Source organism: Mustela lutreola, chromosome 1, assembly GCF_030435805.1.
Source record: "Mustela lutreola isolate mMusLut2 chromosome 1, mMusLut2.pri, whole genome shotgun sequence".
In the NCBI taxonomy this organism is placed as follows: Eukaryota; Metazoa; Chordata; class Mammalia; order Carnivora; family Mustelidae; genus Mustela; species Mustela lutreola.
In genome coordinates, this window is record NC_081290.1 from 270878505 (window position 1) to 270898508 (window position 20004).

Genomic DNA, 20004 nt, shown 5'->3' on the forward strand with positions numbered 1-20004 from the left:
GAGATCTAATTAGAAGCCATTTGTGTTGGGACTCAGCTTGACTCCATTTACCATCTTGAGGGGACGGGCTGTTAACACTTTGCTGGGAGTTGCCATATATGTCATATTTCAAGGGCCAAGTTTCAGAACAACCAAATACAACCAGATACTGAACAAATTCTGATCTGTCTTGGAAGATGGGATCATTACAAAGACTACAAATACTTGGAGTTCTCTTCTAAACCTTGATTCTTATTGGGCAGGAAACCACCAGGCATAGAAAGGGAAATTGACCTGAATCTTTCTAAAGCTTCGGACCTAGTCTAGAAGTTGTTCTTTTGAAGAAATGCCTGAGAGTTATGTGCTCCTCAACTCTTTTTCTCCTAAAGTTGAATGCCAAAGAAAATAATTCTAGGTTTTAGAGCTCGACGATTGCTTAAATACCCTGCAAAAAAGAGAAGAGTGTCTCTTTCCTTGTGCTTTGTGGTCCAACTGATTCTTGTGAGGGAAGATGAATGAATGGTTTGCCTTCTGAATCCGGGAGTAGGAAACTTTGGATCTACCCCAGTTCTGTGCTAACCACAAGGGTGATTAATTGTGGATGTCAAACCCCAAGCTTTCACTAAATTGGGGACTGGAAAATATTTTGCACATTCAGAAGAAATCTCAGTTCTGCAGGAAAGCAGACCCCTGTGCTAGAGAGTTATGACTCAGAAGTATTCGTTCGGAAAGGCTTCTTTAGGCCAGGGGTCCTCCTCTTTCCTTTTCCCCAAGTTCATCCTTAGCGGCATGACTGGGCGTCGTGGATATCACAGTATTATCGTCACAGCTCAGGGAGACCAGTGCTCATGTCTGATGCTGACAAGCGCAGATGCGTTGAGGCTAAGTTCCTGGACCCAAGCAAGTTCTGGGGATCTAAACTCCAAAAATCCTGCAAGCGTGACCGCCCCCTGGCAGGGTGGAGGCTGCTTCTTCTCTCAACAGAGGTGAAGCAGCCAAAAACTCACGTTCGCCCTCCTGCCATCCTTGGCCTTACTCCCACAACCCGGGGACCCGTGCTGCAGCCGGTTGCTAGGGGGATTGGTCCCTGAGCTCTAGTTGTCCCCTTGTAAGGTCATGGCCTCCTCCAGGGTCGAGTAGAACAGAGTCCATAGGGGACTGTCCCCGACAACACGGGGCAATGTAGATTGGCAATGCGGCTGGCCGCCAGGACAGGAATTGGCGTTTGTGCATGTCTGTTTTTTAGGGGGTGCCTGTCGGGGTAACTGTAGTAATTGCTTAACAAGGAAAACTTGGAAAATACAGAGAAAAAACTGATAAAGCAGATCCCCCGGTAATGGGTAATCAATCACTGGTAAAACAGCGGTGTATTTCTTTCAAGTAGCTTCCCGAGGCGTGTTTTGAAAGCATGATTGGAACCATAAAATAAACAGTTTCCGGTCCTACTGATGTCACCCTGCGTTCTATCAGGACCGTTTTTCCACGTCGTGAAAAATCCTTTGCAAACATTTTCTTTAGATGAGTAACAACATTCCATCGTATGGATATACTGTGGTTTACTGAACCGTTTCTCCAGGATTAGAGGTTTCAATGTCTTTGCTTTTGCACGATTGTAAACAGTGGCACAGGCAGCACAGTTTGTCTACTTGGTCTACATCTCATGGTCCCTTTTTAAATTTTGCAAAAATTGTGACAAAACGTACATACCATAAAATTGACCATTTTAACCACTCTTTTTTTTTCAGGTGTACAGTTCGGTGGCATTCATTTCACTTACACTGGGCACCCATCACGACCATCCCTCTCCAGAGCTCTTTTCGTCTTGTCCAACTGAGACAGGATACCCATTAAACCCTAACTCCCCATTCCCCAGCCTCCGCCACCCCGCGCCCCACCCCTGCACCCCACCTCTGCCCCACCCCGCTCACCACTCTTGTACTTTCTATCTCCCTGAATTTAGCTCTTCTATTCCAACTAAGTACCTTATATAAATGGAATCTTACAGTATTTGTCCTTTTGTGACCTGCTTATTTCACTTAGTATGTATCTTCAAGGTTCATTCATGTGCTAGCATATATCAGAATTTCCTTCCTTTTTCAAGCCCAGTAGTGCGCAGCGTGTGCGTACCCCACATTCTATTTATCCATTTATCCACTAGTGGATGCACGGGTTGCTTCTACCGCCCAACTATTGTGAATCGTGCTGCTAGGAAGGTGGGTCCATGAATACTTGTTCGAGTCCGTGTTACCAAATTTGTGTCCCAAAGGGCCGGGCCAATTTATTCTCTACCATTAGGATGGGAAATGCTTTTCTAGCCAATATGGATCTTATTGTTAAAAAAAAAAAAAAAAAAAAGGAGAGAAATCTGTGCCAATGAGACAAGTTGCTACTTTGTGTTTCTTATCAGTGATGCTGAATATTTTCCATTGTTCATTTGTTCATGACCCCTGTGGATTTTTTTCTGTGAATTACTCCCTACCCTGGACTGTTCTACAGACAGCTCTCTGGGTTAGGCCAGTCAGACAGATTTTGATTTCTTCCCTGTCCCTTGAGACAAACCATAACCTAAGGGAAAAAGGTTTATTTTTCCAAATTTCCTAGATCCTTAAGACGTCAAATCATTTCCTCTTTTGATCTCTATGCCTCCACTTCTCTGTACGTGTTATGTCCTCTCATCTTTTAGAGGAGGCAGGTTGGGTGTTGGAAATGTGATTTCAGGGAGAGCTGGGGAACGGAGAGATACTGAGGATTTGGTGGAACTTTCAATGTTATCTGCGTGTCACTGGGTTGGTGCTTCACAGACTCACAGAGAAGCTGTGAGTTCTACAGGGGAAAATATAGACTCAAAGCTCCACCTCCCATTTATTAGCTGTGTGGCCTTGGGCAAGTCACTTACCTTCTCTGAGCCTTAGATTCCTTACCTTAAAATAACTTAGATTAGTGAGTGGTTTCTAATCCTTTCTTGTCACTTATCTACTTCCATCTTCTGTCTGGATTGGACACCCACTTTTTAAAGATATTAATCTTCCGCATTTATTACTTGCCCTTTTGGGCACCCTTGTCACATGAGTTATTTCTGCTGGGCTTTGTGAAATACTGGAAAGAGTCTGAGAACCCCACACTCCCCACCATCGGAGGCCTGTGGGTGTCTGGGAATCCCTGCACTTAAAAGTTAGTGAGGAAGAAATGACCTGATCTTTCTGGTTTGCTGTCATTTTTGTAACCAGTGTTGAATTGTATATTTACCAGAATCTGGGAGGTAGGCAGGGCAACTGTCATTTCTAGGCTCAGAAAACACAGATTCTCAGGGGCTCAAAGACTTGCTCAAGGTCACACAAAAAGGTGAGGTTGAGGCCAGGGACGGGCCCCTAGCTGGTGTCCCAATCATGGACAGGCAGCTTCCTCTGGACTTTTCAGCACATGCCACATGCTGGTGGACCTCTGACCTCCCACGTCTGCCTGACACCGTGCCTGGCTCCGGCAGGCACTCAGTGATGAGTGGCCTGTGTGTTCTCACCTGTCCCCCTCACCCCCAGGTACGTGGTCATCTCCCGGGAGGAGAGGGAGCAGAACCTGCTGGCCTTCCAGCACAGCGAGCGCATCTACTTCCGAGCGTGCCGGGACATCCGGCCTGGGGAACGGCTCCGGGTCTGGTACAGCGAGGACTACATGAGGCGTCTACACAGCATGTCCCAGGAAACCATCCACCGCAATCTGGCCAGAGGTGAGTGCCCACCCCGAGGCGAGGGTCACGCCTGCCACCCAACACAGGGGAAACCAGCTTCTGTGGGTGCTTCCTAAGAAAACCGATGGGAAACGCAGTCTACCAGCAATGGGGAGACCCAGAGGGACTTCGGGGGGTGGGGTGGGGGGATGGGCAGCTGGTCTGGGTGTGAGTGACAGCTCTGGGGAGGGCACCAGGCACTCCTGCGTGCTGTCCTCCCTCAGAAACCCTGTTACAGACGTTTGAGAGTATCCAAAGAGACGAGGCCCCAGAGCTAAGCACGGACGTTTCATCAAAATTGATCCTCTTTGACCAAGTCAAAGGGACGGAAAGGAGCTAGAAGGTGCCACTGGCTCGGTAGTAGCGAACATTGACTAAGTGGGTCCCACGCACGAAGCTGCTCTTCTGTAGCGTGCACGTGCTTCTCAGGACAGGAGTGCTTACCTCGTGAGCATGCCGGGAGAAGTAGGTGGTACCACACAGAACACATCGAGGGCAATGGCCACCTTGACCCCTGTAAGCCCTCAACTGTGAGTTCTTGATTCTAATGATCCCCTGTGGACTGTGATCCCCATCTCACAACTGCAGAAACCTAGCACCAGATAAATACGGTGACCCCCCCCACCCTGGGGTCACGTGGCTGGGAAGAGCAGTGCGGGGTTTCTCATGCACATCGGTCTCAGTGCAGGGTCTAGCCTCTAACTTACAGTGTTATAGGCCTCTCTGACCAAACTAGTTTCTTCCCTACTACCTCCTGGTCTCCTTGGAAGGCCAAGTCCCATGCTGTGCACGAACAGTGTCTATTAGAAGGCTGGAGGGAGGTGGGAAGGAGACTGTAGGTGTGGGTGATGGCTTGGTGGGTGAGATGTCCATCCAGACTCCATTTAAATGAGTCACTGGAAGGTGGCTTAAAATACGCCCCAGCCCCTAGCCCTTTGCCTCTCAGATTCTGGCTCCTTCTTTCCAGGGGACCTTCCTTGCGCTAAAAATACACATTCAAATACCCAGAGTCCATGTGGTTCCAGGAACCAGGGCTATCCCCAGGCCTGACCATATCACATTCCTGAGCAACCTACTTATTGGAAATAAATCTTCATGTGGAGTGTGAGTGGAGACGAGGAAGAGGGAGTGGGGTGGCCCGTTGCAATTAAGCTATTTTTAGAAACAAAACAGAATAAAGCATATTGTGGACATTGAATGCACAGCTACTGCCTGACTTGGTAAAAGGTATCTGTGATTGAATGGGCAGTGACAGATCTGGGGGTTGGGCATAGGCCGATTTCTCGCGGGAAGGCACGTTTCTATGATGAGATTGCCACGGTTTCCATTTGACCTCTGAAGATGCCTTATGTAAGCGTGTCTGGTACCTAGTCGCAGCTCAATAAATCTTTGTCGAATGGATAAAAAAAGAAATGAATGAAGACATCAAGAAGTCTCCACGAGAACCGTATCACCAGAAGAAAAGAAAACCAAGAGAAGTCATATCTGAGGACACAGGTTTCATCCCTTGGCCGTAATCTTCTTCAATTCTTCAGGATTTATAATGTCCTTTCCCCCTCCCAGTGTCTTCTCCAAAGTACCTCAAGCTGCAGTCGTCCTGAGAGAGCTCTGAGACCCAAGGGGAATGCTCAGAGAAGGGAGTGAGCTTTCAGGAGTGGTTCAAAGGAAGCGTGGCAGAGAGATTTGAAATGAGATCCATGAAGACTTGCAAAGATACAGGAGGCTGGCCAGGCTGAGCAGTAGGAAACAGGAAGGACACCGAAAGGCACCGTGTGGGGCAGGGCCAGAGCAGGGGAGGGGGTATGGGGGTGTTGGTCCTAAAGCCCTTGGGAGCAGTGATGAGCTCAGTGGCCTTTGGATGCGGCGGTGGCTCTGTAGCCGGTAGTTTCGGCGGACTGAATAGCTAGCTGGTGGAAGCTTAGACTGTTGTGTCAGCCCTGCTCGGGAAAGGGGATTCCTACCCTCAATCACTGAAGGTCTTGCATGGAAGGAGGTTTCTTTGTAATTGGAGGCTGGGGCCCTGAGAAAGGCCAGAGCATGAATTATTAGTCCTTCTTAAGTAGGGACATTACTCCTAGCCCAGAACTGTTTCCTGAAGACAGTGTAAATTATGCCTTTGTGGTTATCAGAACAGGACGCATCTGATATAGTGTTTTCAAAAAATTTATGTTATTTGATCTATTTTGAGTTACTGATTCACTTTGTGGTGTTTTCCCCCATATTTTATGGAGGCTTTGAAATCAATTCCAATGCTGCTTGAAGGATTTTTTCAGCCCCTAGATTTTTCTGGAAGGCTTGAGCCCCCAAGAAGTCTCCCATGCATTTTAGAAAATCTGAATGACCTTGTCTTTGAGCAGAGAGGCATGAGGACTCCCTGTTGATGTGTAGCCTTGACCTCCTGACATCCTCAGCTCTTTGCTGCCTGACTGGTCTGTGAGAAGTGACAGGGTGGCCCTTGATGTTTAAAGATTCTAAATGGGCAAGTGTCACATCTGATGTGTAATACAACCTGGCTTCTTTTTTTTTTTTAAACAAGCGTTCATCTTCACGCTTTCTGCCCCTCGGCTGTTATGGAAGTGTAGGCTATGAGAGTCACCTGACTTCCAGTGACCTTGAACATGAGGCTGCTCCTCAGGCTTTCATGTGAGGACAGAAGAGGGGCGTCCTGAATAAGGTAGCCTCTTTTTGCTGTTACCTGTAGGAAACACGGATTTCCTACAGGGCCCAGGGCACAGCCCCCCTCGCCAGCTGTGGGAAGCCAGGGCTCTGTCTTCTGGAATACCTGGATCACTCACAGAGACCCCTTGCCCTTCATTCAGAGGTGGTTTTTTTTTTGTTTGTTTTTTTTAGCAAACCCCGCTTCTGGAAGCCTAATGGCAATGTATATTTGGGACAAGTTCTTACCGAGAATCATCTCCCAGGGCCCTGCCCTGATCTAGGAAGGCTTTGTGATTTCCCAGTCCTGTGGGCTGCTGTCAGGACCTTCTGAGGGTTCCCCGTGAGCATCTGTACCCCCCAGGGAACCCACTTCTGTAGCCATTTATGAAACTATGTCGGCTGTTTTAAAGAATCAAGCTAAAATTACTATTGGGAGCTCACCAACATCTTTGAAATCAGTCACATGATGGCAAGAGATAGAAAAGGGAACGTCCCTTGAAGGATCAGGTAAGGAGACACAGCTGTATTTCAAGCATGCTTTGGGTCCGTGTGGTCACGCCGCTCTGGCCCTACGGAGCCACCTGGAAGCAGACAGGGAGCAGGGAGGAGCGGACGCGGTGTTTCCTGCGTACCTTTTACCAAGTCGAAGCAGACATCTTCTGATTGCCAGGCCTGGACAAGAAGCCCTGAGGGTGGGGATCCACACGCGCTGAGCTCTGAGGTCTGCTCCCACCTGCCCGGTCTGATTGGTGGGGTGTCCGCTTCTAGGGTGACCGCACTTCCGACTGCCTTCCCCTCCAGCATTCCCTGGACCTATAAATGTGCCGCGTACAGACATAAGGCTCCCTCAAAAAGGTCTTTTTCAAGAATTCTTCCCACTTTTTCGGGTCCCACTCTAGACCCTATGACCCACTGAGTGACTCACCTCTCCCTTTCTGTCGTACCTGCCCCCCACAGAGCCAGCCCCAGAGGAATGTGTCCAGCGAACTGACTAGCAGGAGTCCTGCTTTGTTTTCTGTTGGTTTCTCCCACTTCGGGGCTTTTCCCCACATCCTCACACCCTGGTTTTCCTTCCTAGGAGAGAAGAGGTTGCAGAGGGAGAAGTCTGAGCAGGCTCTGGATAACCCAGAAGACCTGAGGGGTCCCATTCAGCTCCCCGTGTTGAGACAGGGCAAAAGTCCGTACAAGCGTGGCTTTGACGAGGGGGATGCACACCCCCAGGCCAAGAAGAAGAAGATTGACCTCATTTTCAAGGATGTGTTGGAGGCTTCGCTGGAGTCTGCAAAGGCGGAAGCTCGTCAGTTGGCTTTGAGCACCTCGCTGGTCATCAGGAAGGTCCCCAAGTACCAGGATGATGCCTACAGTCGGTGTGCAATGAGCGTGTCCCATGACGTGCAGAATGTCAGCCGGACCTCAGGGGAAGGGGACTGGAAGATCCCGCAGGGGGCTTCCAAGGAGCCAGGCCCATTGGAGGATGAAGAGGAGGAGCCTTCGTCCTTCAAGGCCGACAGTCCCGCAGAGGCCTCCCTTGCGTCCGACCCTCACGAGCTTCCCACCACCTCCTTTTGCCCTAACTGTATCCGCCTAAAGAAGAAGGTTCGGGAACTCCAGGCCGAACTAGACATGCTTAAGTCCGGGAAGCTTCCCGAGCCCCCCGTATTGCCAACACAGGTACTGGAGCTCCCAGAGTTCTCGGACCCTGCAGGTAAGTTGGTGTGGTTGAGATGGTGGTCGGAGGGAAGAGTTCCCCATGGCCAGTGTGAGGGGGCCAGGCGTGCTCTGCGGGAGCCACCTTTGGGGAGCCCCACGCCCGCAGGTGCCTGCCTCAGACAGGTTGCTCCGCAGCCCCCGGGGGGTGCTTTGTGTCTCGCCCTTGTATCCTCCTCGTCAATAAAGGAAGTTCCACTGCAGGAGGGGTGTGTGCTGTGTTCTTGACCCGTTGCCCTTCTCTGGCGGTCCTGGGGGTGTCTTAGGCCCATGCTCAACTTCCAAACCCAATCTTTGTCTCTGCCCCCGCCCAAGCAGGGCAGCTCACAGCTGGGTCTGTGTTGTGGAGAGCTCCCGGCCTTCTCGAACTCAGCCCCGGGACACGGCCTCGTTCTTCTCTCCCGAGTTGCTGTTCTGCCACACATGGTCCTCTCTCCCCTGCCTGGAACTCCAGAAGGCCTGGGACATACGACCCGTGGCTGCACACCTTGGCCCTTTTCTGTTGGCTGCCTGGATGTTCTAGAGCCCGTCGACAACCAGGAAGGGTTTTTCAGTACACAGCTGCAGCTGAGACCGAGTATTCACATAGCATTTCCTATTTTAACCACATCCCTTAGCTCAGAATGAGGTGTTTCAGATATTCAAAGCATGCGTCTTAACTCAGCTGCATTCTGATCCTGAAATAAGCTGGGGCCGTGGCAAGCTGCCTGCGTTGGAGGGCAGCACACCTCCCTGACCACGTTAGCGCCCAGAGAAACGGAGCCCCACGACTTGGCTATTTGTGTGACCGAGGCAGGCAGGGTGCGCTGTGTTCTCTCCCGCGGCCTGTTCCCGCAGTGGCCCCAGCGGCTCAGCGGGTAGAGAAGGTGGAGTTCCTTGAGCGCCCACTAGTGGAGGGTAAAGGCAAGCCGCCTGGAGCAGGAAGGCCACCAGGCCTGATCCCCGGAGAGCAAAGGTCACTCGCGGAGAACAGGAGTGCGCATTAAAATAAACGAACGAACGAATGAATGAATAAATAAATAAATAGGTAGATACATAAATAAATAGATAAATAAATAAATAAATTCTAGGCTGGGATTCAGTCTGTCTGCAGATCTGGCCTCTGTTTCGCAGGGTATGCCACCGACCTCGCGCGGAGCCCCCGCTCATTCTGGAACCACCTGCCGTTTTGGCCACTCGGGGTTCAATGTTTCCTTCCCATTTGTCTTCCAGCCTCGGAGAGCCTGGTCTCCGGCCCCGCCCTCATGGAGGACGACGACCAGGAGGTCGATTCTGCCGACGAGTCCGTGTCCAACGACATGATGACCGCCGCCGACGAGCCCTCCAAGCTGTCTTCCGCCAGCGGGCGCCGCATCCGCCGCTTCAAGCAGGAGTGGCTGAAGAAGTTCTGGTTCCTGCGGTACTCCCCGACCCTCAACGAGATGTGGTGCCACGTATGCCGTCAGTACACCGTGCAGTCATCCCGCACGTCGGCCTTCATCATAGGCTCCAAGCAGTTCAAGATCCACACCATCAAGCTGCACAGCCAGAGCAACCTGCACAAGAAGTGTCTGCAGCTGTACAAGCTGCGGATGCACCCCGAGAAGACGGAGGAGATGTGCCGCAACATGACCCTGCTCTTCAACACCGCCTACCACCTGGCGCTCGAGGGCCGGCCCTACCTGGACTTCCGGCCACTGGCCGAGCTCCTGCGCAAGTGCGAGCTCAAGGTGGTGGACCAGTACATGAACGAGGGCGACTGCCAGATCCTCATTCACCACATCGCCCGCGCGCTGCGCGAGGACCTGGTGGAGCGCGTCCGCCAGTCGCCCTGCCTCAGCATCATCTTGGACGGGCAGAGCGACGACCTGCTGGCCGACACGGTGGCCGTCTACGTCCAGTACACCAGCAGCGACGGCCCCCCGGCCACCGAGTTCCTGTCCCTGCAGGAGCTGGGCTTCTCCAGCACCGAGAGCTACCTGCAGGCGCTCGACCGGGCCTTCTCGGCCCTGGGCATCCGGCTACAGGACGAGAAGCCCACTGTGGGCCTGGGCATCGACGGAGCCAACATCACGGCTAGCCTGCGCGCCAGCATGTTCATGACCATCCGCAAGACGCTGCCGTGGCTGCTGTGCCTGCCCTTCATGGTGCACCGGCCCCACCTGGAGATCCTGGACGCCATCAGCGGCAAGGAGCTGCCCTGCCTGGAGGAGCTGGAGAACAACCTGAAGCAGTTGCTGAGTTTCTACCGGTACTCGCCGCGCCTCATGGGCGAGCTGCGGTCCACGGCGTCCACCCTGTGCGAGGAGACGGAGTTCCTGGGGGACATCCGCGCCGTGAGGTGGATCATCGGGGAGCAGAATGTCCTCAACGCCCTCATTAAAGACTACCTGGAGGTGGTGGCCCACCTCAAGGACGTCAGCAGCCAGACGCAGCGGGCGGACGCATCGGCCATTGCGCTGGCCCTGCTTCAGTTCCTCATGGACTACCAGTCCGTCAAGCTCATCTACTTCCTCCTCGACGTGATCGCTGTGCTCTCACGCCTGGCCTATGTCTTCCAGGGCGAGTACCTCCTGGTGTCGCAGGTGGACGACAAGATCGAGGAGGCCATCCAGGAGGTCAGCCGCCTGGCCGACTCCCCCGGGGAGTACCTGCAGGAGTTCGAGGAGAACTTCCGAGAGAGCTTCAACGGGATCTCCATGAAGAACCTCAGGGTGGCCGAAGCCAAGTTCCAGTCCGTCAGGGAGAAGATCTGCCAGAAGACCCAGGTGATCCTGGCTCAGAGGTTTGATTCCCGCAGCCGGATCTTCGTGAAGGCCTGCCAGGTGTTCGACCTGGCCGCCTGGCCCAGGAACAGCGAGGAGCTCCTGAGCTATGGCAAGGAGGACATGGTGCAGATATTCGATCACCTGGAGGCCATCCCGACCTTCTCCCGGGATGTCTGCAGGGAGGGGCTGGACCCCCGGGGCAGCTTGCTGATGGAGTGGCGGGAGCTCAAGGCGGATTACTATACCAAAAATGGCTTCAAAGACCTGATCGGCCACATCTGCAAGTATAAACAGCGCTTCCCGCTCTTGAACAAGATCATCCAGGTCCTCAAAGTCCTCCCCACATCCACTGCCTGCTGCGAGAAAGGCCGCAACGCCCTGCAGCGAGTCCGCAAGAACCACCGCTCCCGCCTGACCCTGGAGCAGCTCAGCGACCTGCTGACCATCGCTGTGAACGGCCCGCCGATCGCAAACTTCGACGCCAAGCGAGCCCTGGACAGCTGGTTCGAGGAGAAATCTGGCAACAGTTACGCACTGTCCGCCGAGGTCCTCAGCAGGATGTCGGTGCTGGAGCAGAAGCCCGTGCTGCAGACCGTGGACCACGGGTCCGAGTTTTACCCGGACATCTAGGGGGCCGGCGACCCAGAGTTCACTAAGCTGTTGAATATTTTTTTAATCTATACTCATAAGCTTTGATATATTATATAAATATATATATTATATTATATATATATATATATATATATATATACACACATATATATATATATATAAACCCACACTGAAAATTTTTAAAAACCAAGGTGACGCATCCACCAGAAGCCACTGGGAGCTTTCAGAAAGGAACGATGTTGGAAACGGACTCTCCTCTACACGATCTGGCAGCTGTAGCCTCCGTGGCCATCCTTTTCCCTCACGGAAGCCCTTGCTGGGGCCACACGCGTTCCCACCTCCCAGCCAACCAACAGCCTGAAGCTTAAGGACTGGTCTCTGGCATCCGGTCGAGGTGGTTTGTTGTACGTTTTTGCTTGGGGCTGGAGCGGTTTGGGTTTGGGTTTGGGTTTCTGTTCTTGCCTTCCCTTTTCTCATTCGTTCTGCGACAGGGTGGTCGGCCCCTTTGTGGCCACGCTGGTGGAGCTGAATCCCATCTCTGATTTGGGACGGGGTGGGTGGTGTATCTGGATCAGGGCTTGTGACTCTTTCCCTCTCCCCCTGATTTCAGCTCAGCAGGTCTGTATGCATTTCCTGAGGAGTGTTCTTTCACTGTCTTAGAAACAAACATGTCGGTCAAACTGTGACACCCACTACTTGCCCACCTCTGTAGCCTCTCCCATCCCTGGGTTATGGATTCCCTCCTTCCAGAACCCCCGATCCTAAAGATCTTACCTGTCATCCTGAAGGCAAAATCGCCTTACCACCGAGCTTGAAATCCTGGGAAAGGGACAAGGTGTGTGTGTCTATGGGGAAGGGGATTTTTTGCATTCCTGTTCTTACGTAGTGTGGGGTAAAATAATTTAATTCCAGTCAGATCCAGGACTGGGGGGGAAATGAAGAGCCAAGAAATCCAGACCCTAACAGGGCAGGGATTTGGGGCTAAAAATAAGTAAAATGAAAGGTATGTATTTCATTTACATGAATTATTTATGCTCTGTCTTTATAATCACAGAATGTGTCGGGGGTATTTTTGTTGTTGTTCCTTTAAAAATCAAATTCCTGCTCTAGTTCAGTGGCAGGAGATGTCAATGCAAGTTGTGCCCTGGGTTATGCGTGACCCAAAGGAGGGTCTCTAGAGCTCGAGGCCTTCTTTGGTGACAAGGCTGGTAATGAACCCTTGGACCTGGCAGAAGGCAGTGGGAAAACAGGCATTGCACCCACGCCGGGGAAGGCTTCCTTCATTTGAACAGGGTAGAGATGTCCTAAAGGAAAAGGAATAAGCAAGAGGTCAGACAGGACTCTCAAGGCATCAGCCTATACACACATACACACACACACACACACACACATATGCGTGAGCACACACGCACACACACCCACACACACACACAACCATGATATAAGCTTTAGAAATAGCCACTTGCCTACTCCCTGGGGCAAGCAGCGGTTTAAGCTAGAGGAGTGTGATCAATGCTCTTTTGTTCATTTAACTACCAGTATACCTCGCAAGGGAGTTCTTTAAAAAAAAAAAAATGTGCGTGAGCTGTTAAAAACTTCTGTTCATGTTTCCACGTCTGATTTATGCATATTGGGTATGCAGAGATCTTGTATTGTGGATACAGGTCCTGTGTGGGGGAGGGAGGAAGAGCTGCGTCGTCTATGGTCAGTTCTACAGGGACCCGCCCGTCTCTCATGGCAGAGGGCGGGTGAAGGACAGTGTGATCTGGCCACAAGCAAAGCCCCCGTGTCCCCAACCTGCCTGGCTCAAACATGAAACTGTGGTGGCTTCCTTCCTTCTGGGTTTATCTCGTTTCCGAGGCCTCATACCACTGTCGAGAACCATAGTGGAAATGTCATCAACACTGAACATGTCACTCCCCCTTCCTTGTCCTGCCCAGTCCCCTCACCCCCCACACGTCCCCTCCCTCACCCCTATGGTCTTGGTGCTAAGATAACTTTAGAATCATTGCTGCTAGTCGATAGCTTTTCATTATATAAATATATTATATATATATATATTATATATTATTTTTGAAACTTTTTTGTTCATTTTCAACAGTGATGTAGCATGTTAAAAAAACAAGAAACAAAAAAAAAAAAACTGGTTTTCTCCGACTGTCCCACTGCCAGGCCTCATATGCTGCCTTCTTCAACAAATCAATGCACCCCTGCCTGGTGACATTCACCCCCCCCCCCGCCAGCCTCCTCCCTGGTCCCACATTCTTCCCTACTGTCCTCTGAACAAGGAGAGAGCAGGAATTAGAAAGGAAATGCCCAGAGCTCTTTCTGAGGCTTTGGAATTCCCAGCCTTGTACTGTGTCACTAGTTTAAGCTGATGAGCCTCCCCCCACTCAACTAAACTCCCCCCACCGCCTGCTTTTCCCCATCCGGGTCAGTAATTGTGGTCACATGGATACTGTTGCAAAGCACAAGGTTTCACCTGTCCCTCTTCGACATCCTCTCCACCACACACACAAACTGTCCCGTCCGTGGGAGCTTTCTTTGAACATCACACAGAGTAACTAAGCTGGGTTGAGGGCAGAGATGGCTGGCAAGGGGGCCTTGGTGGGGGCCAGAAACAGTAGGTTGGGATCCTTTCTTCTAGCCACCAGATGCCTTACACCTTCTCCTTTCTTCTGCCTCCCTCCACCTCCAACACTGAGAGCTATCCCCCTGGGTCAATCATTTATGTCTCCCTGAGCACTAGTCAGGGCTCTGGCTGTTTTAAGAGGGCCATGGCCAAAATGACCTCAAATTTTTATCTGGGGCGGGGGACAAAATCCTTTGGGCCTATGCCAGCAACTACCCCGTGTTTCCTGAGAGAGCTGGGAGCTGGTAAGCTGCCTCGGGGCTAGAAGCTAGAAGCTGCTGGCAGCGCTGGACAGCAAGTGTCCATGCATCAGGTCTTGAAGTTTGGCAAGGTGCTCTAAAACTCGGGGAGCTCAGGACTTATGTTGCATCCAGCCAGGCCTGGGCTGTGTCAGGCACTCTGAAGGTCACTTTGCCTTGGGACTGGGAGTAACCGGGGAACAAATTGGGTGACATACCACTGCAATTCACACAGGGACTTTTTCAACCTGATGCTCCCAGGAGGCTCAGTGCTGCCATCCCATGAATGCTGCCTGTGATTTCTAGCCTAGGCGTTTCCACTCTTCTGCCTCCTTGGGAAAGACTCCCAGGCTATTGAGACCCACGGGGTCTAGCCTCAGGAACCAAATGCTTACCTAGCCTAATCTCCCTTTGATAGGCGTAAAAAGCTGTGGCCAGCTGGTCCTGGCATCTCGAATGTGGTCACTTCAGATGCGATTGAGCCCTGCAGCTCAGCTCCTGGCTTCGAAGGACATGTTTGTCTCTGGGGCTGAGACTTGTCCAAGTGGGGCTGGCTGACTGGTGACTTTCTTTGGCTCATAGAGGTGGGTGAGAAGCGAGTTCAGGGTCACGGCCATTTATGTCAAGCAGATACACTGCAGAGCCCCCAAGCCCTCGTGATGAAGATGGTTTGCTTCCCCTCTGTGGAGGAAAGAGATACCCAGAGCCATCCAGTATCTGTAAACCCTGAGGACAGCCGAACCCTGTCTACAACTCTTACCACATGGAATGCCCATGTTTTGCCTGCCTGGTTGAAGGTAAGAGTCCAGGCATCCAAAACACTTGCTTTTTCTGTTTCTTTTTTTCACATCCTGTAATGCAGGGCAGATCCTTACTTTCTCATCCTCTCTGGAGAATGAGAGCAGGCTCAAGCTCCAGGGTGTCTGCATGGCCGGCCTGGGTGCTGGGCCCTGAGTCTAGGGCATTCGGGGGTCTCACTCCAGCCCCCGCTGTATGTTTCCATGTTGAGTCGTCTTGCTGAGCCCCCTCTCCTTGACCTGCTTGTGTCAACCCTGTCATTTGGAGGAAGAAGCTTATAATTATTTAAAGTTGTGTTTAAATATTTTCCCTATGTTTGGACATGATACCAAGAAGGAGAAAAGAGGGAAAAAGCATGTTGGATGCCGAAAATGATCGTGGTGACACGGGAATGGACTACAGGCTTGGCCCAGGCAGGTGTAGGGTTCCTGGTCACCTGGAGCCCTAAGGGGTCCAGGAGGCAGCCTGGGAGTTGAAGTAGAACATGTAGATTCCTTCACCTGCCTTCCCCCCCACCCCTTCCAGGAAGAGGATTCTGCATCTGGATCTGGTTTTGGCACGTGGTCTGGGTTAATTTCCGAGTAGAACTGGTGCCGTATCTAAGGCCCCACACCCAGTCTGTGATGAGGGCTCCAGTGACACTGGACCTCACGCCCCTTGGCCCCTTCAGGTGGCTGCCCTAGCTTGGCCAGCCTGAGGTAGCTGTGGGCAGGGAGGCCAGGCCTCCTTAGGTGGGCGTGGCATGTTTGGAAGGCAGGTAACCTTGGGACGGTCCCATTCCAGACACCAGCCTCCTGGGGGAGGTGGTGCTGGGTCATGGGTTGTGGTCTGGTTTCTTCCTCACGTCCTGAGGAGGGAGGATTTTGTCCAGAGACACACAGGGCCCTTCTTCTGCTTGGAGGGAGACCCCTCTCTTGCTCTCTGTTCACAGGGTCCTTTAGCTGAGTGGATGGAGCTGTGATATTTTTAAGGAGCCTCTGAGGTGATCCTTGTGCGTTAGCCAGAGGGAGAAAAAGTGCCCTTTGGGGAGGAAAATGGTACGGCCCTTCTCTTCCATCTGGCTTTCCCTCCCCCCACCCCCAATCCCCCAAAGTGGTGTTTTCTGCAAATACCTATGCAATCCAGTCTCCCTAGGAGCGTGAGCGCATGGAAGCAGGGGGTGTGTGCAGTGTGTAATACAAATATTACAGCATATATATTGTATATACGGACGTATACAGTACGGATACACGCGAGTAAGAGATTAAATCACGTCTATATATCTATAAATAATATCCTATATATTTATACATTTCTATGTTTTAAATAGATATAAAAAATAGAGTCTATAGAGAGCTGGGAGAGCAACGGGAAAGCCTGTCGGGGAGCCGGGCTAAGGGGGGGGGGAGGGGCAGGAGGTGGAGCCTCTGCGGTGGGAGCTGCCTGAGCAGCAGGCAGGTGTGCAGGGCCTGGGGCCTCCTCCCCAGAGGAGGGGACAGTGACCGGCTCCCCGCCCTCTCCATGCACTTTCTCGCCTTCCCTGCAGGCTTGGGCTGAGGCAGAAGGAGACTCGCGCTCCAGCCGCAGGGGCCCCCCATCCCTCCTCACCCCTCCCCCGTATTCCTCCTCACCTGTCACCCCCCCCCCCGCCCCCCGCCCCGCACCATCCAACGCTTTGGTTGTCAGTGCCGCTTGGCACGAGGACGTGGTCTCTGGGCCCTGGTGGAGGGACCACTGCACAATTTCTCCAATGCCCTCCCATCCCACACCCCTCCCCCCGGAAGGAGCAGCACTGGTGGCAATAGGAAAGGTGCCAATTGGACCCGGGGGTGCCCAGGGAGGAGGCCACCCTCCCCACCTTAGGTGCTTCTGCTGCCCCTTAGAGGCCAAGCCTCTGGAGGAAGGGCAGCCCAGGCTCCCTCACCCTCTCGACCACCCGCTGCCCCGGGGCGTCCCCCCCCCCCCAGGGGTGAGGCGGGCAGCAGGAGCGCCATCCAGTGCTGCCCGCTGTGCGGGGGGGTTCTCCGGCCAGGGCAGCTGGGCACCAGAGAAAGGTGGGACAGACCTGCCCACACACTCATAACTTCAGTGGCAACTCAAGTTCCGAAGCCGGGCTTTGGCTCAGCCCACTTTGCACAGCTGCTGCTGCTGGCCGTACTCAGGACAACGCTCCCCCCTCTCCCGCGTGGAGGTCCAACGACCCCCCGCAGCCCACCGCCACCATAACCGGCAGGTTTAGTTCATGTACACTATTCTCATTCTGTGACTCGGGGCAGAGGCGGAGCCCGGTACCCCAAGCTTATCCGCTTCTGCTGGGGAGGATGCCATCCCTGGCTTGTCCTTGTTGCCACCCGAGGCGGGAAGGGCATGTCTGGAGGCCTGCGGGCGGGGGGGGGCGGGCACTGGTGCGGCTGGCAGACCGACGGAGGGCTCCTGCGGCCCTGACTGAACCAGGAGCCCATGTAGCTTCCAGATTTCTCTCTACCGGTTCTCCGCCCTGCAGGTAGGAGAGGAGGGGCTGATGGGGCCACAGGTGATGGGAGCCAGCCCGCGTTGGCTGCATCGGCTCCCTGGACTGGCCCGGGCCTTTCAGCTCTCCAAAGGCACTTATCTCTGTCCCCAAGCCTCCTCTGACCCCCACGTCCTCCTCTCCTGCCATCTACCAATGTACCTCAGTCTCCAGCAGACCCACCCCTACACCTGTTGTCCGGGGCGGGTCTGTTCTGCCAATGCCCACCTCTTCTCTCCTCCGCATCTGCCTGGGTCTCCTTGAGCCACAGCTGGATGCCAGCTGGGGCCCGGGACACCCTCCAGTGCCTCCAGAGAGACCAGGCCAGCCCCTGCCATGGCGGTGGGTCAGACCCGTGGCCAGGGGTGGGCATCCCAGGGGAGCAACCCACGATGCACTGTACCTCAGAGAGAGAGAGCATAACCTGGACCTCACGGGCACCGGGTCCCCCATCCAGGGGAGGACAACCGGTTACAATACCGCTCGCAAGAAGACAAGGGCCAGGCTGCCCTCGGGCACCCCTCCGTCTTCACTTTGGTCTCTGGGGAAGAGCCAGCAGTCCAATCTGCTCTTTTTCGGGCCCTCTCTCCTTCTCTCCACCCCCACGCTGCTGAACCGGTTCATTTCAATCACAAAGGAAAAATAAAGTGGGGGTGGGGGGAAATACCTAGGAGTCTATTATCACATACATATTAATATGTTAATACTTTCTTTCTTTAAAAAAAAAAAAAAACCTCTCGATGTTATTATTTTGCAGACTACGCTTTATAGTACCTGTGTGACGGGCCTAGAACACTGGATACAAATAGAGCTATGTTGGTTTATCATAATATGTACGCAGAAACTTTCCTTTTGTCATATTATCCTTGTAATGTAAGAAGATTGTTAATAAAAGCATTTAAATTTACTCGCCAAAGTCAAATCTCTGCCTCCTTGCCTCCATCCCAGGCCTGGGCTCTAGGCCATTCAGAATGGGTCCCATCTCAAGGGCTCCAGGGTCAGGCTGGAAGCCTGCCTGCTGCCCCATTGGAAGGAACTAGAAGAAGCCCCTTCCTAACTCTTTCCCCAGTGGAGTCCATTTCCAGCAGGTAACCTACATGCCTCACCCACCCATCTGACCCAAAGGAGATGTAACTAAAACGATTTAAAATAAATCTAACTGCCCCCACATGCCTTTACGCCACAAAAGATCTTGGAGGAAGCGCACAGAGCTGTTGCCAACGGACTGTTTTTCTGATTCTCCCTCCGACTGCCTTGCTCGATTCTCCACATGTTGTCCTGCCCTTGAGAACATTTGCCCCGGTGGTTTGCTAACGGCACTGACCTGGTGATGGGCGATCAGCAACACTTTGTCCAAATTGTTTTAGAATGAAGATGGGCATAAACTCAATAAAGACACAGATAAGTGTTTTTATTCCTTCTTCTCCTACTCTCAGCGTCTGCTTCCCGTAGTCTGGCTTTTTTTAGGAGCCGATCCCTCTCCCCCTTTTTTAACCTCGGTCTTCTTAGTGCCTGCCATCTTCCTCCCAGCCTATGACCCTCCCAGTCCCTCCAGTTGGTCAATCAGAGGCTGTTGTGAAAGCCACTGCACAGTTCCCATGGAATGTTCTGGTTCTCTTCTTTTCCCAGAGGAGGGGGAAGAAGGAAGGAAGGAGCAAAGGGGCCTAGCTGTCCGTGTCTGAGCAGCCCAGATGAACCAGGGTCTGTCTGCATTGCACGGCTGGCCATCCAGATTTGACATACTGGCAACCGTGTCTGGAGTTTGTGAATGATTCCATCACCGGGAAGCAAAGAACAGAAAGATTGTCCATCTGCACTTGGCCATGAGGTCGCTCTCCCCAAAGCAGGGTTTGGAGGATGGGGTAAAGACCAGGAAGTCTAGCCCACTCCCTTCCTTCCCCCTTCTCCCAAGCCGCTCCCCAGCAACCCTCTCCAAGATGCAAAGGACAAGTTGAGTTCAACTCAGAGAGAAGATTCAGGACGCTGGCCAGTCTCCCAAAGACCTGAGAAGCTCCCCCCATGGGACAGTTTCTACAGTGATCTTTTGAAAACACAGATCTAGTCATGGTGTCCTCTCTGCTTAACCCTCTCCAGTGGCTTCCCATTTCCCTTGGAGTGCATTCCAAAGTCCACGAGCTTGACCATTGCCTTGTGTAGTCCAGCCCCTGCCTACCTCCTGGCCTCAGCTTGTGTCCTTCGCACAGAGCTCCGGGCACACTGCCCTGCTCTGTTCCTCAAGCTCACCAAGCTCTTCTCTGCCTCAGGACCTCCCAATACCCTGCACCCTCCGCCCGGGATGGTTTCCCCCAGGATGGTTGTATGGCTGAACTCTTCTCGTCTTTTTTTTATTTTATTTTATTTTATTTATTTATTTGACAGAGAGATCACAAGTAGGCGGAGAGGCAGGCAGAGAGAAGGGG

The 20004-nt window shown here is 52.6% G+C and overlaps 1 protein-coding gene across 4 annotated transcripts in view; it reads left to right on the top strand.

Annotated features, from left to right (window-relative positions):
- Positions 1-18491, top strand: part of PRDM11 (PR/SET domain 11) — an 84212-nt gene extending 65721 nt beyond the window's left edge. For 3 of the 4 annotated variants that reach the window (XM_059140534.1, XM_059140519.1, XM_059140525.1), the window contains exons 6-8: positions 3516-3703; positions 7440-8066; positions 9281-18491. In XM_059140534.1, coding sequence (XP_058996517.1) covers positions 3516-3703; positions 7440-8066; positions 9281-11445 — 2980 coding nt within the window. In that variant the 3' untranslated portion in view covers positions 11446-18491. The remainder of the gene's footprint in view (positions 1-3515; positions 3704-7439; positions 8067-9280) is intronic. The other variant, XM_059140541.1, reaches the window with a different exon arrangement.
- The last annotated feature ends 1513 nt before the right edge of the window (positions 18492-20004 follow it).